Genomic DNA, 25,578 nt, shown 5'->3' with positions numbered 1-25,578 from the left:
GGCTTAAGGACTCCAGTCAGCAGTATTTTATAATGGAGTACAAAATACATAACATGTCATGGGAACATGAATTAAAAACTCTGCACTGGAAATGCGGCAAGTGTACAGTAAACAGAAGTATGAACACAGTCTTTGAAAGAAACACCAGCTTGCATAGTAAAATTCTTGGAAGAACTGAAAGAATAACCCAACTTTCTCCCTGATCCAGTATTTCATTAGGCTGGAGCTCATCCAAATGATGATGAGCTAGCAAATCAAGGGAATCTGGCTAGTACTGCGATTGTGCCGTGCAAACACAAAACACGCAAATGCATTACTTGGCGCCTTTATATTTTCAGCTTCTTTTTTCCCTGGAAATGTTCCAGTCGTTAGGGTTGCAAAGACAGGCTTGAAAATGTGTGGATGATCTCTGGTGATGCCTCTAATGCCACAGGACTCCAAAGGGTGTGTATAGGTAGAAGAATTTCAATGTCCTGAATAAGTACTTGCTCCTCCTTGTAAGCAGGAAAGCTTATGTGAAGTGAGGAAAAATAAATTAACCAGTTCACACTGATCTGGAGTTGGGGGTGAACAGGAAAGCGGCTAAGTTTGCTGAGGATAACAAATGGTTCCGGTCTGTAACAATATAGTACCGTATTTTTCGCCCTATAGGACGCACCGTCCCATAAGGCGCACCTAGTTTTTTTTGGGGGGGGGGAAATAAAGGGAAAACTTTTTATTTCCCCCCCAGGCGCGGGGGAAGCCCCAGCTTCCCCCAACCCCAGAACAGGCAACTCTCCGCAAGCCGTGGGAGCCCGGTGCGCAAAGCCTGGAGAGCGAGAGGGGTCGGTGCGCACCAACCCCTCTTGCTCTCCAGGCTTCAGCGAAAGCCTGCATTCGCCCCATAGGACACACACACATTTCCCCTTCATTTTTGGAGGGGAAAAAGTGCATCCTATGGGGCGAAAAATATGGTATATGTGCATCTGTTTTTCTAAACACAGCCTAGATTAACTGTGGGGAACCAGTCGCCCTCCAGATGTTAGGACTCCCTCTCCAGAACGGCCAGTCATCAAGCACATCCGGAGAGCCGCAGGTCGCCCACCCTTGCGGAAAAAGTCGAGTAGAGTAGAAGGAAATTCCCAGTTAAACGGGTTACTGGTTAAAAGATCACTTTCATTGCATCTTGGCTTAAAAAGGCACTGCGCCCTCTCGTTCTGGATTTTCTCCGGAGTTTCCCTCAGACATAGCAGCCAGATTGCAGCCAAGAAACTGATGCCGTCGCTGAAGGGGGTTCCCCTCAGAATCCCCCCAAACCGACTTCTGAGGCGGTTACGGATGGGCGTTTCCCGAAGGGCGAACCTCCGCCCAGCGGCCATTTTTACCATCTTTTCCCGCTCAATTCCCCCTTTTCGATATATTTTAGAAACTCGTGCTAAGTGGGGCCGGGCTGCCCTACGCCTGGCTTACTCGGATAACGGTCTTAATTCCGTCCTGAGTCCGGCTCTCTTCGCCGCTGTGAGAAGAAATAGAAAAAGTTCCAGGGAAATGAGGCGGTGGCGCGCCTCGACTGCCACACGGACTGCGTGGAGAGGCCCCTGTCGCGCGCGCACCGAGGGCTCCTTCGCCTCCCTCCTGGCCGTGGCCCGCGGCGGAGGCTCGCTCCTCACCCGGGAGGCCTTCGCCGAGCTGCTGGCGCTGGACCAGGCGGTGCGGGGGCTCCGCAGCCCCGACGGCGCCGCGCTCCCCTTCGCCCGGCTCTGCGCGCGGAGCAGCCCCGGCCACAACTGCAGCAGCGCCAACCCGCTGCTCAGCTTGGTGCAAGGCGGGTCGCGCATCGAGGCGCTGCTGCCCCACCTCACCTTCCCGCTCTACGTCCCTCCGCTCATTGCCAACCCCCTTTTCCTGCCCCCCTTTCTGGGAGGCCTCGACTTGGGCCCCGGGGATGGGCCGGCGCGCCCCGTCCGGGCAGCCAAAGCGCTGCGCCTCTTCTACTACTTGCAGGAGGATGAGGCTTCTCTCAGAAACGACAGCGCGCTCTGGCTCCGGACCTTTCTGGAGCGCATCCCGGGCGTGGTGAAATCCTTGAACCATCCAGGTAAGCGTCTCCTGGCACGATGGAGCCGCTTCCCACGTTACGGAATGTGACCGATATGAATCTCTGTGTCTGCCTGATGCATGCTGCCATGCTTACTGGAGCGAACAGGATCTGAAGTCAAACCACTAGGGTCAGAGGTTCCCCATGCCTAACGCACCTGCATCAGCAAGTGGAGGCATTCAGTGGAGGCCAAACATTTAATTTTAGTAAGTAATTAGAAAAGAAGCTATTGCAGCATCTCTGGCAACGCAAGAATGCCAAGAAGTGCCTCTTTCAAAATGATGCACATTATTACTATGCCTTGTGTCAATCTCTAGGTTTTAAAAATGCATTTTATGCTTTTTCCTGAATTACTTCTTTTGCACAGCTTGGACATGCTTGGATGTAAATCAGGGGCAGAAAATCTTGAGCCCATGGGGCAAATTTGGCCTGCCAAGCCCATAAGGCCATTTGGCCCATAAGGCCATTTTACCCAAACCATACCCACCTGCCCTACATCTGACATCACATGTGGTGTCAGGCACAGGGCAGGTAGAGATAGGGCTAGATCAGCTGCACATACAACCAATCCCAGCAGAAGGGACCACCCATCAGCTGATGCATTGGGACTTCAGTTCTGCTTGGGCACCATCTTACCCCATTCCTGTGGGCCAATTTTGACGGGACCACCTTATCTGTCAGTTGCCTCTACACACATGTCAAAGTTGGACCGTAGGATGGGGAGAGATCTGGTCAAAAAGGTTCCCTTGATATAAAATGATTAATAAATTATGTAGATAAATAAATTGAAACTTAAATGATCCAGAGCCTAGGCCCAGCACATAAATTTTCATATAATTTGCATATGTAATTGATGTGCATTGATGCCTCTAGAAAATTAATATGGTGGTTGACTGGGGTTTGGAGAATAATATTCTATGCAGGACTTCCAACTGCGCTATAAATAAAGCTTTCAAAATATTTTTAAAGAGGGGGAGCAAGGGGATTGAAATTTGGGCCCCACTGCAAAAAGCTTGGTGCCCTGAATTAACCTTTAGCAACACCTCCACCAGATTATGTCAGCGTGATGGGCTGATTTGTTTGAAATGCATATCATCTGACGCACAGCTCTTCACCCATAGGAACCCCTCCCCCTTCTTTGCGAAAGTGAAAACAAAAAAGGACCTGCTCATTTAGCCTTTGTAGAGCAGAAAGCAGAACCTCTCTGGCTGCTAAAAATGAGGGTTGGCTAACAAGCCCAAGCAAAATTTGTACTGTGTCTGATTTCTCAGCTAGGGTTGTTATTAGTGCAACTAGTTCTGCTTATCTGTGCTACCCAGGCCTAAATAGTTCCACCCTTTCTCTCTCTCTCTCTCTCTCTCCCTCTCTCTCTCTCCCCACCTTTTTTACCTTTATCTCCCTTAAAATAAGCTTTTTTAATTATGTGGTTTGAGTACTGGAGTCAGTAACAATGTTCAGTGTAAGGCCTCTTTGCATCCAGAAGTAAAGGAACTGCTCCAGACAGTAAGTTTTATTCCATTTGGGTTAGCCTGCTGCAGGTTTTCATTCATTAGCATGTATTTTCCTTCTCACCCTATTAAACAAAACTCATTGTATTGATCTTACACCTTCTGCTGTAGCATCCAACCAGCCTGACATTTATTAAAGGCTATCTTTGTTTTAAAGTTTAAACTCGTGGCTGTCTCTAGAAGTTTGAAGCCAGACAGTGGTGCTAACCTGCGGCCTCTGCCAGTCATAGGCTGTGCACACATTGGTGACTTGAGGCATTAGAGACTTTGTTCAGCCAACCCAACCAAGCAGCTTAATGAAGACTGAGAATTGCTGGGCGGCCTCAGAATGTTGAGTGTCCAATGGGATGCAGGGTGACATGAATTATTCAAAGCCTACAAAGTGTATGAATATATCAAGTCCCGAACTGTATTACTGAAGCCTGATCTTCTGCAGCAGTCAAACTCTTTGGACCTTAAGCTGTCTCTCTGTTGTGACTGGAACTCAAGGCGACTTCCGCTGTGTGGATATCTCACTTCAGAATCCTAGCTTTTGTGAGGAATAGTATTAAATCTGGATAATCAATAGGAACTATTGCTAATTAAAATTTTGTATTATTAGCATATATGGTAGCTAGGTGTGCAGATGCAGTTCAAATTTATAGCATGAAAGGCATATGATATTAATTTGCTGAGATGGAGCAGAGTCTGTTGTATAATAGAGAACTTTCCATGGGTACATTTTCCAGCTGATGGGAAGCCAGGGAATGTTGGGATTTTTCCCTCTCTTGTCTCCCCCCCTTGCATTATTTTTCTCTGATGTGCTGAAGTAACAGCAAACAAATCAATTTTGAAAGAAGGAAGGAAACGAACGAAAGATTCTTCGGAAATCCAGTTCACTAAAAAAATTCCACATTTCGGTTAACTCTCAAATTTATTTACAGGTTTAAGATATGTTTTGTACACCTCAATTTACATAAGAGGGAAACCAGAGATAAAGCAATTTACAATGAGGAAAAGCTTTCTGCATAATTAAAACAAACCTTTATTGCCTTTAAAAAAGGTGCCACGCATGCCTTATTTGCACATCTTTCACTGTAAGTCACTACAAAAGAGTATATTTGTAATGTGTCAGCATAGCAGCTTGGTATTCTGCTTTAAGACAGGGTCTTGAGGTCCCTCCATGTGTTACTAGATTAGCTGAATGGGAAAAGCAAAAAAAGAAAGTTGCACTGAATTTGCTGAATTGAAAGAATTCTTAAACCAATTCAAAAGTAAGTACACTGTCAAGTTGTATTCACAGCAACGTCATGTTAGCACTAGTCTGAAAGTTCACTGCCAACTTTCTTCCATTCCCCCCACTGACTGGCACAAAACCTTTTCTCTTTTAAATGCCTTTTTTGAATGGAGAAGTGTAGGGGTTAAAGTTGTGAGAATACCCCACCCACTGCCCATCCTCCCACAAAACACTAGCACTACTAGCAATTGTTTCCCACTCCACCCTAGCCCAACTCTTAACATTTCAGAAGATAACTGAACACATTTTACTGTTTGGGTACTATGTGCTCATAACCTGGGTTGAAGGACTTGGAAGATTTCAAATTAAAAAATTGTATTTTTATTGGGGGAAATGGACTGTGATTTAAAAGGAACAAAAAGAGGAATCTAAAATACTCTCCTACTGATGCAATACGGCCTTCTAAGAAAATTGATGGAGCTCTCAAAACAGCTGTACACGATCTCATTTTTTAAAATCCAACAGGATAGCACCCTTCAGAGCAATGCAGTTACACCCCCATACCACCTAAACTAAACTGGAAATGTCTTCCCAACTGACTCCAAAGAGGCAGTGCAATTCTTCATAGCTATTAAATTCCACTCCGTCCCCTTCCCCTGTCATGTGATCTAAAGGCATCCAAACAGAAAACCCTATTATTTCTTTGCCCAGTTATTGTGCTCCAGGATTCCAACACCCTGGCATTTATAAGAAGACCAATGGGGGGCAAGGAGCAGCTCTGTTACAGCAATGCCAGTTCCCAGCTTCCTGTAGTCTTATGTGACCTGCTAAATAAAATCTGTGGGTTTTTTCCCTAAATGATGAGTGGTGGTTTTATAAACTGCCCATGGAATTAAGACTAAATGGAGGTCTCATCCCCTCTGCAACTTGTAAATCCTGCAGCATTTCAAGGGATCTCAAGCCGCAAGATTGAACATGTCCAAGTCCACATGGAGCAATTAGCTAGGGAAGATATGTTAAGAACATACTATTCAGCATCAGTATTTGAGGTTTCCAAAGAAGCGGGATTCAACCCTGAGATCGTATTATCTATACTTGTGGGGACTTCTTTTGCTCCTGGCATCTCTTTCTATGGAAATACAAAAAGTTAGGTAAAATGTAACAAAAGCACACAAGACAAATTGCTTATCTTTAAGAAATGTGATTATTACCACACACGCATCGGGGGGGGGGGAGCTACACTGCATAAGTAGACTACTGCATTCTTGCAAGTAATCCATTAGAACGCTTAACAAGGAAGTTATCATCTCACTTCTAGTTTTTTCCCCTCTAAAACAATCTGAATTTCTTTGGCATCCAAAGTCTCATAGGTCAGCAATGCTTCCGCTAAATTCTTGTGCTCTTTTGTGCGGTTCTTCAATATATTCTTCGCTCGTTCGTATGATTCCTATCACAGAATAAAAAAAAACCATTTGCAATGAAACTGGAAATCGAAGACATGTATTCTAAAAACTGTTTTAAGATTGACCCCTGAACTAATATTTTCAATAAAGGCACAAATATTCACGTTTCAATTTTATTCTTGTATATTCATTGCAGAAACCAGACTCCATAAAATCTTTTAGTTTAAAACAAGTAAGGAACACAATGGATGGAAGGGAAAAATAAGGTAGATAAATAACTGAATACGAAAAAGGAATCTACTAGCAACAAGGAGCTAGAAGAACGTCTATTGCTAGTAAGTGCTAAAGGAAGTTCCTGAACTTTTAACAGGACCATGAACTGAATTAGAATTTAGGCCATTTTTATGGTTTACTAGATATATACATGAAACCCAAGGAAAGGAAAACTTTATTCACCCAGTATTTATTCCAGTTATTCCATCACACTTTTTCTTACCTTTAAAAGCATTCTTATTTCTTGTTCAATTGCGGACTGGGTTTCGGGACTGAGTTTCCCTGTATCTGTGTAGGTCATGACACCAAGCTTATAGAAAGCAAAAGAAAGAGACAAGAGAAAGAGACATTTTACATTGCAATTGTGGTGCAATTTAACATCCCAGCAAATAATATCTACTGTGCTGCAACAGGCCCTCAAAGTGTCTGATATTTAAGCAGCTGTGGCTGTACACAGAAGTATCCCAGCACTATATCACAGCTTTCTTGTTAAATCTGGATGGGAGGGAGCTTGTCAGCATAAATCTAATCATGTCTACTCAAAAGTTAGTCCCACTGTCCACAACTGGACTTATTTACTCCCTGCAAGTGTATACGACTGCAGCCTTCGTCACCGATCACACATTTTGCTGGATAATCCTATTAAATTATTCACTATTAATTTTTAATCATCGTCTTGTTGCTTTTTAAAAAGATTACAAAGATCATGCATCTAAGAGAAATCTCACTATCTGTGATGACGGAAAGGAAGGGGCAGACCAGGAGGAAACAAAACATATAAGGGAATACAGGCAGAAGGAGTAAATGCTTTCTGGTGCTTGATTGAGCTCTCCCTGTGGTATAGAGCAAAAATGTGCATACCCCAACCCCCCAAATGTGCTGTGAAATGAATATATACAGTAGCGGCTGGTGAGGTGCTGTGGGTGGGGCACAGCTGCTTTCCTGACTTCCAACACAGAGGGAAAGAGGTGGGGTGAAGCTTGGGGAGATTGGCTCCATTGTTCTGCACCAATCTAATACTCCCATGCTTCACCCCACCCCTCTTGGTAAGTGCCAGTGACCCTGCGTTGGGAGGCCAGGAGAGCAGCAGTGTCTCATTTATCACTACTATTTTGTCAAGTCCATACTTTAAATTGCTTTGTATAATTTCCAAGGAAAAATGACAAAATGTGTTTCTTATTCACCCCCACTGTTCATATATTTGATAATCCGTAAGGCTGAGTTGGTCACATACACAGTCTCACTTTTTAACGTACATTTCGCTTTATAATGCACTACCGTCTCAAGATCCAGAGAGGGATAACAGCAATTTAATACAAGGATCTGATACCACGTCCTGAAGGACTCCTAATCAATGCGGAGAGAAAAGAGGACAGCATCCAAAACTCAAACAGGAGATATTTAGATCTTACCTTCTCACTCATTCCAAACCTAGTCACCATGAGCCTTGCTATTTTAGTAGCATTGTCAAAATCACTAGAAGCCCCTAAATGAACAACAACAACAGAAGAAATTATACAAAAGTAATTCCGATTTAGAAGTTAAACATTTTGAACACTAATCTTGTTTCTTTCGGGGTTTTCCTGACCTGTTGTGATGTAATCACCCCCAAATATAAGTTCTTCTGCAACTCTTCCTCCCATGCTAACATCCATCTGGGCAAGCAGCTGGGACCTAGTTTCACTCCACCTGTCATTTTCTGGCAGCAAAGACACCTTTAATACAAAATTGTGTGAGCAGAGATTAAAGTTCACGAAAATAGCAAATTACACTTTGTAGTTGCTTTGACAATCTTGAAACAAAGGCGAGTTAGAGGATACTAACTGCCGTGATACTCTTCTGAGACGTTTGTTGGTTTCTCTACCCCAAACTAAAACCTGCTTCCCAAAGAGTAGACACCTGCAGCCTTGCAGGCTCTGTCCAGACCTGTCATGGTCATGCGGTATCTTAGCGAGAAACAAATCAACAGCAACGTTTTGCTGATGGCCAATCTTGGCTTACGGTACACTAAAGGTAACAGACCTTCTACACACATCCCCTGCAGCAGGAGTAGGAAACCTCCAACTCTGCTATGAAACAATTTTGTGCATGTATCTGGGCAATACAGTCCCAAAGTTCAAAATGCAGCAGAGCCAGATGAATGAATGTTTTCATCCACAATGTGGTTGTCTTTTTTGAACTGACAGCACTGCAGGGTGTATATAATACATTTCTAAAATGTCAATTATATTATTATTATTATTAATAATAATAATAATAATTAAACTTGTACACCACCCTTCAACTGAAGATCACAGGGTGGTTCAGATCATAAAGATACAAAATGAAAACATATAATACATAGCAAAACAAAAACAAAAACCAGTAAATCCTCCCCTCAAACACATTTAAAAGGCCACAGGATGTTAATCAGCCAAAGGCTTGGTTATAGAGAAACATTTTCGCCTGGCGCCTACGTAATGAAGGTGAACCTCCATTATGAATGCCACGGCAACCAACCAGGTGCTCATTTTAATTGCATTATACTATGGAAATATATTGCCAGGTGTTTGATATCAGCTCTGTTGAAAAAGTAAAGCAGTAAAGCGGCCAAAGTCTAGTCAAAAGTGGGTATTCTCTACAAAATCAAAATCCTCACATGTCCGAGTGTTGGCCCTCGTGGCATAATGGTAGCTTTGTTGATTGGCATCGCATCTTTAGTATAGTATGCAATAATGGCATGCCCAGATTCATGATAGGCAGTAATTGTTTTATTCTTATCATCAATTTCTACACTTCTACGCTCAGGGCCTGAAATCAAAGAAAGGAAATCACAGAAGCTGAAAAGTGACCAAATGCAAGCAGATGCTCCATTCTATTCGTAACGCACACCCACACCCACACCCGTTTGCTTTTCTCACCACCATGCAGACAGTGAAGTGGAGACTTAGTAGGCTCAGTCCACTGAACTGTTCTGAAGGGTTTTTTGTCCCGTTATTTGTTTCCTCCCTAAATATTTTTTCTACTTCTTCAAACCTTGAGATTCCCCTGCACATGCTCAGAAGTCCCACCTGGGCTCCACAGCCATAACTCAGCACTAAATTTTGCTATTAGTATATCCAAGGAGAACAAGCAAAACACTGCACTGGGGAATGCTCTTCTCAAGGTGCCAGCCAAGATACTCCGTTCCAGAATACTCCATTCCATTCACCCCGCCCCACAGTTTGCTATTGTTTATTCTCAATAGTCAACCACCAATCAGAGCTCCATGGCTATTGAGCATGTTCTGTCTTCACTGGGCTATTTGGGGGTTCCCCCCTTTTTTGTATTTCTGCAAACCCAAAAACCCTCAGTGTAGCATGTAAGCGCTGTATTTGTAACTTAACTTCAACGAAGTGCCCAAGGTCAAAATACTTACCTCGCTGAATTCAGAAATTCAAATTCAGAAATAGCCTACCCATAAGAATTTTGTCCTTTGAGAATTCCAGCTCCTTCATAGTAACCATATCTTTCCCATCAACCGCAGCTTTCAATGCAGCTTGGTTCACTAGGTTTTCTAACTCAGCTCCAGAAAATCCTACCGTTCCTCTTGCAATGATTTCTGCATCAATAGCTGCAGTAAGACACACACACAAAGTCCTATATCAACCTAATCTGAGAAATTAATATTCTTTAAATCTGCTTTTCACATTAAAGCAAACTTTAATTTTATTGCCACTATAATCACAATATGGATCAAGAACAGAGCACTGGTTTATTCAAAGACTCTGGCTCCCACTGGTGACAAGATTCTGAATTTCAATCACAAGCATGTAATAACTAGGGGTTTTGTGTGTGGGCCAAAAACTGGAGTGAATTGCGGTTTTTCCTCCCGTCCCCACATCAAAGTACAATGTCAATAAACCGACGGATCAGGTCCTCTACAAAGTCTTGTGTTGCTGTGTTTCTACACTTTTCTTTACCTTATAGCTCCATATTTTCCTATATGTTTGTGGACATTGAAAATAGTGAGGCTGTCCAAAAGGTTGCCTGTGGAGTACTGAAGAGCTTGGAATGGTCTTTGCTAAAGCACATCAACAGTTATGCTTTCTTTATTAAGACGTTATTCCCTATCCACCACCACCCAATTAGATTGGGGGGGGGGCAGAATAAATCTGTTTTACTCTCCCCACCTCTCAAAAAGCCCCTGGACCTATTTGCTTGCAATTTAGCATGCTTTAATCCACTGGAAAGGGACGCGGGTGGCACTGTGGGTTAAACCACAGAGCCTAGGACTTGCTGATCAGAAGGTTGGCGGTTCGAATTCCCGCGACAGGGTGAGCTCCCGTTGCTCGGTCCCTGCTCCTGCCAACCTAGCAGTTCGAAAGCACGTTAAGTGCAAGTAGAGAAATAGGTACTGCTCCGGCGGGAAGGTAAATGGCGTTTCTGTGCGCTGCTCTGGTTTGCCAGAAGCGGCTTAGTCATGCTGGCCACATGACCCAGAAGTTGTACGCCGGCTCCCTCGGCCAATAAAGCGAGATGAGCGCCACAACCCCAGAGTTGGTCACAACTGGACCTAATGGTCAGGGGTCCCTTTACCTTTACCTAATCCACTGGAATAGCTCGTGTGCCCTAAATTTCATCCACTCTGGCCAAAAGGGGAAAAAAGCTACAGCCATTTCAGATTCCTCAGTATAGTGAAAGGGGAACAGAGAGATTTGTTTTATTCAAGGCGATTCAGAACTCAAAACACAGATCTAAATTAGAGAGGTCACAGAGCAACTTAGAAACAGATTAAAATTTACAGCAACTCTGCAACAACTTTCTGTATTGCCTGCCCCCAAGATAACAGTTGTGTATTTATACTTACATTCATCATACTTTATTTTATTCAGGTACCATTTCAGAATCTCTGTTCGGCCCCTGACATCTGGCCTGGGGACTGTAACTTGCATGTCAAAGCGGCCAGGACGTATCAAAGCACTAATTGGGGAGGAAAAACAATTCTGTGAATGATTCAATATATTTAAGATCCTTGCTAACCAGATGACTTAAAAGATTTTTATTTTTTAAAGAGTTAAGAACATGATGGGGTAAAGTGAGCAGCTAATATATTTCTGACCTACTAAAGATCGTTTCACACAAGCAAATGGCCTCCTCACAACCCTCCTTGGATTACAGGAACCCCCAAGGCAAAAGGTACTTTATGAACCAACACTTCATAGATACATTCCGGCTGCCATTGCTGTCATTTTTGCTGCTCCTGATAATGATAGCTAGAAGGGGCTAGTCCTTCTGAGTGCTGCCTTCAAAGATAAAAATATAGACATGATGCAAGAATAGTACCTTGTAAATTTTAATAGCTATTACTGACCTACGCTTCCAAAGTCATATATGCACAAAATCAAACCATGCAAAGTTACGTTTTATGCATATATACGCACACACACATACTTATCTAAGGCTTCAGGGAAGTTTGTTGCACCAATGATAATGACGCCTTCGTTGGGTTTAAAGCTAGAGAGAGAGAGAGAGAGAGAGAGAGAGAAGAGAGCTTTTGTTAATATACTTCTGTGTGAAGAGTTTCTCTGTTCTTACAATGAGTACAGCAATGTCCATGCAGTCCAGTGAGGGCTTAACGCACACTGCAAGCCCTTTACTGGGCATGACTCAAAGCAATCTAAGGCTCCAGAGTGGGGCTCATCCATTTGTTTGGAAATCTGCAGGCATGCCAGAAGAATACTAGTAAGAACGTTAGAGCAGACCTACTAGACCAGACCAAAGGTCCAGTGAATCAAAATCCCATTTCCAGCAACAGCTAGCTGGATGCTGCTAGGAAGCCTCGCGGTAGGGCATGCCCTCCCATTTTTTGCCCCTCAGCAACTGGTATTCAGAGAACTCAGAATCTATCCTCTTTTCATGGCCATCTTATGGCTGCAAATTTGAAAGCTTAGTTGACATGTCCTAAATCTGGATTAGCAGTGATCAAGGCAAATGGCTCGATGAAACAGGCTTGTAGGTAGGCTGTAATTAGTGACACCAGCCCAAAGCATGATCAGTAGACCTGCTACTCTAGTGTAACCACCAAGGCATCATCCCTACTAACTAAACTATGCTGTGCTGTGCACCTAGACAATCCTTGCCTGCATACCAACCACTTTGTGCCCTGGTGAAAGAAAGAAGAGGGTGCTGCAGGCTTACTAACTAGTTGGAATAGCAGCATCAGTATAAACTAAAGTCTAGTAATCTGGGGTTTCCCAGGGCTTGGCTACCCTGCTATATAGGGGGATACCAGGCATCTGAACATGCCTTAAATGGCTATGATATTCTTTCCAAGTGACATATCAGATTTCAAATTATTTTACTGCTTGGGGGGGGGGGGGCTACACACCTCTCCCTATGAACCTCATTCTCCTTATTGTGATGTTCCTATAATACAGATAATCCCTTGGCTCAGAAAGAAAATTAGTATTTACCCATCCATTTCAGCAAGGAGCTGATTTATAGTCTGTCTTGAGTAGGGATGCATTGGAGACTCTATCCTTTTGCCACCAACGGAATCCAGCTCATCAATGAATATAACACATGGTGCATTTGCTTTGGCTTCCCCTAAGAATGCAACATGTTAAATTTATTTCTTCATACTACAAACACCATTTTGTATTAGTCACACATTTCTAATATGAGATTCACAAATTTATTCTGGCTACCCTCATGAATTGCACTTTTCCAGAAAAATAGCTTTTCGGTGTCTCTACTGCTATTTTAGCTAGAAAACAGTCAAAAGGAAAACAACTGTTCTCCGAATTACGGATAAAACAATGGGCCCATGATAAAGGTCCAGACTGGAATGAATATATACATACGTATATTGGGTTACAACTGTTCAGACAGAATTCAGACTTTTGATATAATGATAATAATAAGAGAATGTTTTTGAATTTTCCTGATGCCTGCTAGAGCCTTATTTATTTTAATAGAGATTAGACTTAAGAGCATTTATTCAGTAAGAAACTGCTAGATTTCAAAGTGTGTTTATCCACACTCCTGAAATAAGATAATAATAATAATAATAATAATAATAATAATAATAATAATAATTAGTTTATTTATACCCCACCCATCTGGCTGTGTTTCCCCAGCCACTCTGAGCGGCTGCCAACAGGTTAAAAATACATTAAAATATCAGACATTAAAAGCTTCCCTAAACAGGGGTGCCTTCAGATGTCTTCTAAAAGTCAGATAGTTGTTTATTTCCTTGACATCTGATGGGAGGGTGTTCCACAGGGCAGGTGCCACTACCAAGAAGTCCCTCTGCCTGGTTCCCTGTAACCTCACTTCCTGCAATGAGGGAACCGGCAGAAGGCTCTCAGAGCTGGACCTCAGTGAACGATGGGGGTGGAGATGCTCCTTCAGGTATACATGCTTCATGAAAATAGCCAATGTTCAAGGGAAAACTAAGTTGTACTCACTAAACAAGTTTCTGATGCGACTGGCTCCAACGCCAACAAACATCTCGTCAAATTCTGACCCCGAGGCATAATAGAATGGAACATCAGCTTCTCCTGCCACAGCTCTAGCAAGAAGAGTTTTGCCAGTTCCCGGTGGTCCGACCAACAGAATACCTGGGGTAAGAATGAAATAAAATTATGACAAAGCATACGGAGAACTGATTATCACCCATGCTTACCCCAATTTTTATAATTTCTCAACAAGTGAACCTAGTCACTGCAGATTTCAGCCCAGCTAGAAGGAGGATAACGATGCAAACTAGGGATGTGGCTCTGGATCTGGCAGGTATTTAATATAAGGGCAGGACCACTCATCTGTCTATCACCTAACATCACAATGTCAGGTGACATGGCGCTTCCAACCCCAACAATCAGCTGACTGTCAGGATTTCAAAGCATCACCCAGGGCTTGCAAAGAACCCTGTGCTGCTCTTTGTAAACTTCAGAAGCCCTTTCTGGAAGAGCCCAGCTACCTTTTTACCAGCCCACACCGGTTCTGATATCATACATGATGTCAGGTCATTAGCCTGTTGAGCCAAATGGCAAAGCTTAATTAGGCCCAAAGGCCAGAGGTTCCCCACCCAATACAAAGAGTATACATAAAGAAAATCTGGACAACAAACACACTCCCCTGAGTGAAAAGGGTTAATTCACAAGAGTTACAAAAGGGGAGGGGTGAACTAAATACAAATTTAAAAGAGACAAAGAGCAGAGCAATCCAAAAAGAGGAGTAGCAAAGGTGGACAAACTGCCTTTTTCTATGCCTGCTTTGGATATATTCTTCCTTTCCCTTTGCAGTTTTCTTTTTTTAGTTTCCTTCCCAGTATGTCAGGACTGGTAGAATTTATCCCACAATGCAAGGGTGTGTTGGGGGAGTGAGGGGACCCTGTGAAATGCCTCTGACGGTGGAGGAATACCTGCTGTAGGATTTTAACAATGTTCATGCAAGAGGCACATGAGGTTACATATCCCTCTCAGGGACAACACATTATTACCTGCCTCACATAAATCAAATAGGATTGCAATGTAACAAGTGGTATGAACACCCCCATGAAAGCACCGGTCAATAATCAAAAGCTAACACTTACCTTTAGGAAGCTTTCCTCCCAGTACAGTAAATTTCTGAGGATTTTTCAAGAATTCTACCACCTCTTGCAACTCTTGCTTTGCTTCTTCAACCTTCATTCAATTAAAATTTAAAAATAAATATATTATGCCAACATTTTTAAAAGACCTGTTTTATAATTTGGCCAAATTAGCTTTAGGTAGACTTGTGGTCACAATCCTGAGCTATTTTTAAGCACAGCCAAAGGCTCATGTGCACCCCCAGTATAACTTTTTTCCTTTTAAAATACAAGGCCCTCTGCTGTTTAGTCAGCTGGCCTGGAAACTCCCATGCTTCCCAAAGCAGTTTGCCCTGTGGCAAGAGGAAGGCTGCTATTTTAAGAAAGTCCAAAGTCTCACTGGACAACAGACACAGAACTACATTGGTCTCTGGCCTATGTTTATTCAACATAAAACATTTACTGAAAAACCAAGGCATACAGTTAATAACATATACTAGGTAAAGTCTCTAGAACTGTAAAAGGGGGGAAAGAACTAATTCCTACATAATTTATCAGAGTACAGTGCTGGGGGGGGGGGGGGAGCAATTAAACCTCAATTGTGATCACGTGTAAGATCATGATGGAACAATTTAAGAGAAAACACAATACTCAGAGGTGCATGTAAGGAAGCAGTAGTTTGTGTCGTCTGATTTTTAAAAAAGTAACAGGGATCCATCTGTAGAATTTGTTTTCCATGGGTAATTCTTTTGTGAAAATCAACAGAGGGGAATTTCGTCATTACAGGAGGCAAATGGAGAATGTAGCCACCTACGCTGGCAATGCTACACTGCATCATCATGGAACAGTTCCTGACACAGCAAAGATAAGCTGCCAGAAGCTGAGCAACAAGAGGCACATCATATATTGGCAAATATTAGAAAAGCTAGTGTGAGAGGCCACCATCCAACTATATTGGTAGACCCACTCCAATATTCATCTTGGGTTTATTGCATGATCCACATGCATGGAAAAGCCAGTAGTCTGTGGATGTGTGTGACCTCAGGGTGCATTCACAGGAAGTGGTTTCTATATTTGTCAGTCCAAGCAGGAGGAAGGCTGAAGAAGGAAAGGATCCTGTACCCTAAAAATGTTTCAACATGTGCTGCTGTGCTGGTTTTTGGATTTTTGTTTTATAGTGTTCTGTTGCAGTTTTCTTCAAATTTTGCACTGCATTACACTGTGGCTTCTGTGTGTCACTGTTTGCTGTTTTTTGTAAATTGCTTAGAAACTGTTTTAAGTATTGTGTGGTATATCAATATATTACATAGATGAATTTCAATTCAATAGTTGGTGGACATCAGGCATTTGAACTTACCCCTTTGACATGTTCAAAGGTAACATTTTTCATCTGAATAGGGTCCACAGCTGCATCAAGCCCAGAAGTTGTTCGAAAACGCACTAAAAGCAAAGGTTAAAACAGATTAATGTATTGACAAGTCATTTTGTCAGTATCATTTGTCATAGCAATTTTTGTGCCTACCAATGTTCAACTAAGCATTTCTTTAAAAAATTAATTCTTTAGTTCACGTGTATCGTACTCTTACGTGTGGCTCGTAGAACTGACTATGCCCACATCTGTTTAGCTGCAGTAATGATTCAGCATCAAATACTATCAGGCCATTCATTGAGTCCCAGCTAAACAAATATTTATACCTATGAAGACTTGTGCAGTGTACCCCCATGCCCATCTCCAACATCTGAATCATATCACCTGCACACCACATCTCTACAATGAGGAACTCTCAATGACCCATTACTGAACTCACTGCCAACGTTTTGCCAAAGCTTCTGGAAGAAATCCAAGAACTTACTTGGGTTGGAAGAATGTTGAAGAAATATCCTTAGATGTAATTCTATGACACACTAGATCTATACAACTCTGTCTTTAAAAATAATGGTCTGATCTGAGAAACTAAAGGATTCCATTCAAGAATCAAGGTACGACTGTATTGAAAAGCAGTAGGAGACACAACTACTTAGGCTGCTAAAACGAACTATTCAACTGTCCTAAGAAAAGTGAGGCCTATGAAATGTTCTTGTTCAAATTTTACTAAGATATATTTTCCCAACTATTACTCCTTTCAGAGAAAAGAACACTAGATGTTTTCACCTGGAGTAGCGTACACCACTTTTTGAGTTCATTCAACTTGTGATTTTAATCTAGACTTAAAATAACGGACTAGCCTTACAAAGCAAAACAGGAAATGAAAGATTAAAGAAGAATGAAAAGTTAACAAACCAGTATTCATAAAGGGGCATTTACCAGATAAAAAAGGAGTTTTTGACAAACCATATAGGCCAAGCAGGATCAGAACAAGGACAAAGAAACGGTTTCGTCTTATGGAATCTGAAGAAGAAAAATATATATTAGGCAAGCAATTTTTGTACTGTATAAAATCCAAGGAAACTGAATAAACTAGACTAACTGATAAGGGGATGACATTGTGGGACAATGACAATGAAGAACCTGCTGCCTAATTCTTATTTTTCTACCATATATGGATACGGCACAAAGGGGGTTCATTTACCGTGTATTTTAAATGTGACCTGTAACACCATTCTAACACCGCATATACAAAACAGAACACTTTGAATAAGACAAACAAACCATTACGTTGATTGAGTGACTGTGCTTTCAAAAAGCCCTCTGCAAATCCAGTTTTAAAGGCATCTTGTTGAGCTTCAGGTATCTTTTTTGTTTTCATTAGTTTATCTACACTTTCAACATCAGGTCCTCTATCTCTCAGTAGGAGACCCTAAGGAGTTGATGGAGAAAACACTTGCATTAGTTTTTAAATCAGGGGTCAGATTTTTGGGCACATTAATAAGAATAGCTTGCTGCATCAGGTCACCTATTCTCACATCCTGTTCTCACAGTGGCCAGCCAGATGCATGTGGGAAACAGGGACAGAACATGAGCAGAAGAGCACTCTCCTCTCTCTTAAGGTCCAGCATGCATTGACCTTTTCCATTTTATATGAATGGATAATTAGAGTAGTAATGCTACCACTTGCAAGGGAAAGGCTCGCAAGTGCATCATGCGGGGTGAGAGCCAACCTTGTGGCAGTGGATGTGACAAGACTTCCATTTTCTGTCCTTCCCCTTGAAGCACCCCCTCCTGCTCAGGGCGGGGGAACCCTCCAGAGCAGGAGGCCACAGTGGGGAGGAATGGAAAGTTGGTGTGAGCGAAAGTCTGTTGTACAAGCAGATTACTGTAACTGGACAGCACCCTAGAATTCTGTGCAGCAATTCAAATAATTACAGTGAAATCTCACTATCCATCAGTCTCTAGGACATTCTTGTCTGTTGGATTTTACAGTGCTTGGATTACAGTATCATTCAGCTGAAATTGTTAACATTCTAGATGTGAAAAGGTATATAGTTAGTCATCTACGTATTTCAGAAGGATTCTGCTTGTATACCTCCTATCAGCAATTATCCCTTTTACCCATCTTTTCCTACATCAGCTTTCTAACAACTACCATCATGATTCATAAATCCCTTATCTCTTCCTGATCCCTCCCTTTCAATCACCTTTTACCTGTCCTCAATTACTTCAGTCTACAAACGCCTGAGAAGAGGGGCTTGGCTTCCAATTTTTAATGGGTCAGGTATTTTTTAAGACACTGTATAAAACAGGCATCAGAAGAGGTTATGATTGTTACACACAAATCTTTAGACTTGCCTTTATAAATGAGGGCGCTACATTTTCTGTTTCTGTTAATCGTTCTGATGAAGACTGCAGCCGTCTTGCTCTTGATTTCAGTGTCTTAAAACCTCGTGTCTGAATAAAAACTTAAAAAACATAACACATTGTTTCAAGATAACGTAACAGAAGTTCTCATGCAAATTCTTTCCTTACTTAATTTTTTAGTGTAAGTCCTGAAACACAGCCTATGCAAAGAGCCAAACACCAGGTTCTGTGCTTTTGTGGGTGGGTGGGTGGGTGGGTGTATCTGTGTTTTGAGTAGTTTCCCCAAAACAGTACTCCTCCATGCTGTACAGCAATCACATACAAAAATATCTAGAGTTTCAAAGCAGCTTAATACAGCACGGGAAAAGAAGGGAAGGGGCTGCTGTTCAAATTTGAAAATTCAGCCCCCCATTAAGCACTCTTCAGGCTGCTCTTTGGATCCCAGTTATGTTATTTAAAAGAGCAGCAAGACTCGCCATCCTATAGCAACAACAATTCACTCTATTCCGGCAAGCAATTTTTAAGGACATTTTGGAAATGAATATGTTCTAAGATCTTGCTAAATACAGAACATTCATATGTACAAAAGCTCCTGTGGAGTCTCCAAACTTCATAGAAACCGTAAATAACAGACAAATAAGAGTACCTGCACCAGTTGCAAGTTAGGCAATTGCTAGTTAGGTTATATACTAACTCCCTTCCCTTCAATGAAGTTCAGTCAAGAATTCTAAACTTGTGAGAAACAGAAACCTGAGAAGGCTTGACTGTCACTACAAGTGTTACATTAACCACTGGCAATGAAAGTAAAATTTCAAAAATACAACTAATTATTATGACTACTGAGTAAAGATAATAATATACTCTAAATATGTTCAAATGCAAAATACTTTCATCTATATCATACAAATTATAGGTAATTTTAGAGAGTTTGATCCAGAGTTGTCCCATTCCCAGCCTCCAGGTCCACCTCCTGTGAAGCAGGGATAAGTCCCAACCCTCTGGAACAGCTTTTCAGAGGCACAGGAATCAGTCGGGGAGAAAAACCTCCTTCCTCTAATAAGCATCACGTGAGCAGAGTTCCACTGATGGGAACTCAGGATTCATCTTGTAGTATATACTACGTTCTTCAGCCAGATAAATCAATTTAATCAAGAAGAATATTCTTACTTCATACCTGGCCAACGCTGAAGATCTGAACATACACTCTGGAGGGGGCTAGGATGCTGTCTGTACAGGTAAGATGAGCGCAAGACACTAAAGACATCTGCGAAACCTAGGAAGTTACCATAAAAACATTATTATTCTTTTGCAATCACTAAGCTAAACAATGGCTTTAGAAAATCTTTATAGGTTTAAAATATTTTACAGGATAAAATGAGTCTCCAAAATCTATTTCAAAACGTATATAACTTAAATAAACTTCACATTTTTAATTTCATTTGAGAGTTAATCAGTCTGATTCACTCTCAAATGAACATGCTGATCCTATCCACATTTATCTGTGAGTCCTGCTGTGCTTAACAGAGCTTCCTCTTGGGAACAAGATTGCTTTCTGTATTCTTAGGCTGCAAATAATACTTTATTCAGTCCCTGTAATATTATGAAAAGCAGCCCTGAAAAAAAGGTCCACAAAAATGTTTACTAGCCCACACTGAACTACGCCTGTAAAAGAATCACTTATTTAAGTATATAAAAGCTCCAGTACTCAGTTGCCTCAACAAAGTTCTTACTCACCATATGAAATCAGGGAAGTGGTTCTTTACATGTCTAAGTTCAGGTACAGTCCCATATAGAATTAAATGGGTGTGCACACATTCTTTGCATGTTTCTTATTGCTCTTAACTATGGCCACTGATGTGAGCAATATGTGTTTTATGTCTAATAACACAATTGTGCAACTACTTTGTGGTGCACAAACTCATGTTTGTTGCTCTGCCCACTTTTGCCTCTGGTCTTGCTCAGCACACACACACTCCTACATCCACCTGAAGGATGCCCAGAAGGGAAAGAGGATTCATGCTGAAATGTCTTTGCCATCCCTGCATTACAGAGGCCTTATAGAAGAAATAAGCATGGAAATGAAGCAGAAAGCAAGCATCTCACTGGAACCATATATTAAGAGGTGGGATGTGATGCTGCCTTGGCTTCAATTCAGTAAGTGATTCAACTTTTCACTGCCATAATATCCTAAGACATACCATACTTATTTTCAAAGAAGGACTGTGCAGATATATACGATGTTTGCCAGTGTGAAGAGATTTTGTTTTCTACACGATAGCCAGGTAGTAGCCTGTCCACTAGTTCATCAAACTGGCTAGCTTTCAAGTCAGAAAGTCCTAGGTCTCGTATATTAAGTACTGGCTGTAAAAAGAACAGATGAAGAATGGAAATGTTTAAGATCATCAGATTACTCAAAACAAGAAAAAGAGAAGAAATGTCCAACTATTATGATTCTAAAAAGGATCCCCAAAGTAGAAGCAGATTGGAACACACACACTTTTCCCATTTCATTCCCACAAGCCCCAATCATTGAGGCTATTCAAAATATCAACTTATTTCCATCAATTGTTTAAACTGTGCAGTCACTAATTTCCAAAATACAATTTCTAAGTTGAAGTCACTGCTCTTTACTCAAAGCAAATGAAAGTAGTATCTATGTACAATAAAAGCCTTTATTAGGTGCAGTTTCAAACATCAAGAAATTATCATTGACCTTATTGCAAAATATACATCGCTAATTCAAACTGAAGGGCTGTAGCTCTACATTAGTTATCCTCGTAAACTAACAGTATCAAAGAGTTATAATTTCTGCTGTAACTGGCAATACAATCCTATGCATGTTAACTCTGAACTTTATTCTCAGGTAAATGCATGCAGGACTGCAACCCAACCCCAAATCTCTAGATTCAGGTAGGTAGCCGTGTTGGTCTGAAAAAGATTATTAAAAAAGCTCTTCCCAGAAAAAAATCCTTTAAAAGAATCAAGTCCTTTAAAAAAGTTTTTGTTCTAAAAAAGTCTTTAAAAGAATCCTTCCAAAAAAATTTTTAACATGTCCGGTAGAGACCAAGTAAGTTGTCTTATTCCTCAAAAAGGCAACTTCAGTAGAACAGGGTAATAAATTTAATAACAATTGTCATTATATTTGTAACTGCAGTGCACAGAAAATATTTAACCAGCTGTGCACAAATGAATACTTGCATATCAGAAAATTCTACTTTTCAAAACTAAGTGGAGAGCTTTGTATATAATAATACTACTCCATCTGGATTGTTACAGCACAGTATAGAATACTAAAAGGAGTATCAAAATTCGCTTTATAAGATTCCTTTTTATGCCACATGTAAGGCACCAAGCAAATTTAAATCATGCTAAACAATACATGAACACAAATAAACCTATCACTCCTATCAGAAGATTCTTACCTCACTATTCTGTACCTCATGTTCGGGTGCTGCTTCCTTTTGTACACACTGGGTAGATGGTGTAGCAAATGATGGAGCTGGAGTTATGGGTGAATGGAAGGCATTGATGAGGTGACTCAATGGAACTGTGACCTAGTATAAAAGAAAGTTTATGTGAAAGCACTACCTTTAAAATGACTACGTTAATCTAATCTGATTTTTTACAACAAATCTTTTTTCCTATTCTTTTTTAAAAACAACCATGCTTTGGGCATGTTTTCTATAACACAAAGCAACAACTTTTTTAAAAGAATGAACATATTATTGCAAGGAAATGGTTAATTTCCTTCAGTACCAAGAAACCAGTGCCCTGCTTATTAGGAGAAACAGCCTCTCGCAAATTTCCTGATATTTAAAGAAAGGCAGGGTTCAATGTAATTTAGTATTCTTTCTGTCTAGCTGTGCATTCAGCAGTTCTCAAAGAAGAATCAATTTCTACTGTTTTTGCTTCAGGGCTCATCTCTCATTGGCTTTTCTTCTGATCACAAGAAATTGCTTAAGTGCATAAGCTTCAACAAAACAGAACATACACTGGTACCTCTAGTTACGGACTCGATCTGTTCCAGGGTGCCGTTCGCACCCCGAAAAGTCTGCAACTAGAGAGCTGCTTCTGCACACGTGAAGTTCAGAGTGCTTCTGCGCATGCGCACACGGTAAAACCTGGAAATATACACTCCCAGGGTTGCCATGTTCGTATCATGAAAACACGCAACCTTAGACTGACGTAACAAGAGGTACGACTGGACTTTTAAAACAACAACACATTTCTTTACATACTACTCTAACAGGAAACTTGACATACCTGTTTGGTGTCCCATCTTGCTTTCAACATTCCCCCAACTCAAGTGCATGATTTACTGCCCCCCCCCCAAAAGCATTCTACATAGGAATGCAATAAATGTCATCCATGGACAATGTTACATCATACAAAATTCTTCAAAAGGCAACTACAGTCATACCTTGGGTTACAGACGCTTCAGGTTGTGCACTGTGCTGAACCCGGAAGTACCAGAATGGGTTACATCTGGGTTTTGGCGCTTGCGCAGAAGCACCAAATTGCGACCCGCACGTGCGCAAATGTGGGGCTGCGGGTTGCGAATGTGCTTTCCACACGGATCACGTTCGCAACCCGAGCGTCCACTGTACAGCATTAGATAGGAAGGGTGCAGATGCTTTTCTGAGATGTTAGGACATTAAACATGACAACATAACATCAATTTAAACCATATAAAGCATTCACGGACGATTAGCCTACCAACAGTTGCTAGCCATGACAACTAAACAAAATCTTCTAAATTTTTTTTAACGGATAATAAAATTCTTTATGCTCTACTATACACCAACCCAACTGACCTTTAAACCCAAGACCTGCCTACCTAGAACTTGTGTGTCTAACAATGCTATTAGGGAAACTTTGAAGTGCTTGGGCTTTTTTAGTTCAGAAAAAAGTCAATTAAGCAGGTAGGCTAAAACGAAGATTCATAATTTTATTATCATTTGATAAACACTATAGTGTTTTTCTAGGAGTAAACAGACTGGAAGAATTGAGCCCCGCTATTCCCCCCAAACCTGTTTCAGATGTTTTATTATTTTGAGGGGGGCCTCCACTGCGGATGTGGATGGTTGTGTAGGGAAAGGGGTTGAGAGAAGTCTATTTGCATGACATTGAATGTCACTCAGTAAGGTGCATGGATACCATATTTTTCCATCTGTAAGACGCTCCCATGTATAAGACGACCCCAATTTTTTGAGCCCCAAATTAAGAAATAAATATTTTAAACATTCTGTGTATAAGACGACCCCCAATTTTAAACTTTAAAAGTTTGGGAGGAAATATAGTCTTATACACGGGAAAATACAGTAATCTGTCCCTTTTCTAATGAAATGCACAAGCACCAGCGTCCGAACTGGCAAATGGAAATAAAAGACATGCTGCGCTGATTACTTTTTTTAAAGGGGAAAGTGATAACATTGAGAACGGCGCCGCGACCCACGGAGATTTTAAACACGGGTGGCTAAGCAGAACCTCCATATTCAGTAGCAGCAGAGCCCTGGATATTCGATACTAGGCCAATCCACTGTCCTCCGGAGGCTGTTTGCGGGCTTCGTGAGAGGAAGCTGTCTGTTCGGAAACAGGATCCAGCTGGGCTCTTCTTGTAGGGTCGCGAAACCTCGACTCGCTCCCGAGAAAAGCCGGCGCGAAACCCGCCTCTCTCTAAGTGGCCGAGCAGCCGGCGGCCACTTCTCCTTCCGCCCCAGATCTCTTTCCAGCCGCGGCCGCCGGCGGCGGCGACATCTTGGGCCCGGCTCTCCCAGCAGCCCGAGTAGCTACGCAGAACAATAGCTGCTCCTCCCGGAGCGAGACTCCCCGCCCTCCCCCCGCGAGGCCTTTACCTGAGGCTGCACCGTGGTGGAGAAGGAAAACATCGTCGCCGCTCCCGGCCCGCTCTCCGCAGCGTCAGGCCGGGGCCTCGCTTCTCGGCCCTTCCGGGCTCTTCCTGGGCAGGGGGAAAAGAGGAACTTGGAGGCTACTCCGCTCTCATGGAAAATGGCCGCCTCCTGCCGCCGGCACAGCCCGCGACGAACCCGACGCGAACGCTCGTCCGCTAGCCCGGATGTAGGCGGCCCAGGAAGAAGTGCTTCCGGGTCACCCGCAGGTCTCTCCCCTTTTCTTAGCCAACGTGGAGCGGCTCTTAGGACTCAGCGGGGAGTTTTGAGTGCGGGATGGATGCACCGTTGGGGTTCCTAGAGCTAGATGCTTTGGGGTGCAGAGGAGCAGCTCGTATTGCATTCGTGTTGCTTGCTAATGCTTTTCCTACCGAGAAACCTCACTCAGGCAACCCAGCTGCACGGCCTGCATTATTATCATCGTTAAAGAGCATAGCAGGAACACAAGAGGGCAGTGTAGTGATTAGGGTGTCAGATTAGGACCTGGGAGTCCAAGGTTCAAAACCCATGGGTCACTTACCCTCAGCCTAACCTACCTCACAGGGTTGTTGTGAGGATAAAATGGGGAGGCACTGTGGGTTATAAACGAATGAATAAATAAATATGAAGAGCCTGCCGGATCAGGCCAGAGGCCCATCTAGTCCAGGTCCAGCACCCTGTTCTCACCATGGCCCAGCCCTATGTGGAGGCTGGGGACTGAACCTGGGGCCTGTATACAAGGTATATACAAGCTATATACAAGATCTTGACATTGAGCTATAGCCCTTCTCCCAAAACCACATTTGGCCTTGAACTCAGTAGCAATTTATAAATGCTAATATTTATATAGACAGATTATATACAAAATGACACACACAGCAACAGATTTATTATGGTACAATCTTTCATTGACCCACAGTTCACTGCATCAAATACATAAAGTG

The 25,578-nt window shown here is 42.1% G+C and overlaps 2 protein-coding genes across 6 annotated transcripts in view; both read right to left on the bottom strand.

The window, feature by feature from the left end:
• LOC310661070 (uncharacterized protein) overlaps positions 1-2,073 on the bottom strand; it is a gene marked incomplete at its 5' end in the record, with an annotated part of 128,101 nt that extends 126,028 nt beyond the window's left edge. Inside the window, one exon of the mRNA XM_083406832.1 lies at positions 1,650-2,073. Coding sequence (XP_083262958.1) covers positions 1,650-2,073 — 424 coding nt within the window. The remainder of the gene's footprint in view (positions 1-1,649) is intronic.
• A 2,406-nt stretch (positions 2,074-4,479) lies between these two features.
• On the bottom strand, positions 4,480-24,921 carry YME1L1 (YME1 like 1 ATPase). Of its 5 annotated transcripts, none has more exons than XM_083406317.1 (21): positions 24,602-24,921; positions 22,169-22,300; positions 20,945-21,107; positions 19,921-20,019; positions 18,738-18,847; positions 17,667-17,808; positions 17,316-17,399; positions 16,368-16,450; positions 15,035-15,125; positions 13,908-14,060; positions 12,912-13,044; positions 11,890-11,952; positions 11,306-11,418; positions 9,914-10,069; positions 9,116-9,267; positions 8,066-8,192; positions 7,890-7,963; positions 6,701-6,787; positions 6,114-6,248; positions 5,830-5,930; positions 4,480-4,764 (listed from the first exon to the last, which is right to left on the bottom strand). In XM_083406317.1, the coding sequence occupies exons 1-21, from the start codon at positions 24,632-24,634 to the stop codon at positions 4,761-4,763; spliced, it is 2,235 nt and encodes a 744-aa protein (XP_083262443.1). In that variant the 5' UTR covers positions 24,635-24,921; the 3' UTR covers positions 4,480-4,760. The 5 variants fall into 5 exon arrangements, with proteins under 5 accessions (XP_083262443.1, XP_083262442.1, XP_083262441.1 ...); XM_083406316.1 differs by having other exon boundaries at positions 17,661-17,808; positions 24,602-24,821; XM_083406315.1 differs by having other exon boundaries at positions 24,153-24,819.
• Positions 24,922-25,578: the final 657 nt, after the last annotated feature.

This window comes from Podarcis tiliguerta, assembly GCF_965153285.1.
Source record: "Podarcis tiliguerta genome assembly, chromosome: 12".
Taxonomy (NCBI): domain Eukaryota; kingdom Metazoa; phylum Chordata; class Lepidosauria; order Squamata; family Lacertidae; genus Podarcis; species Podarcis tiliguerta.
The sequence above is the reverse complement of the archived record's forward strand: the minus strand, read 5'-3'. Positions and strand labels throughout refer to the sequence as shown.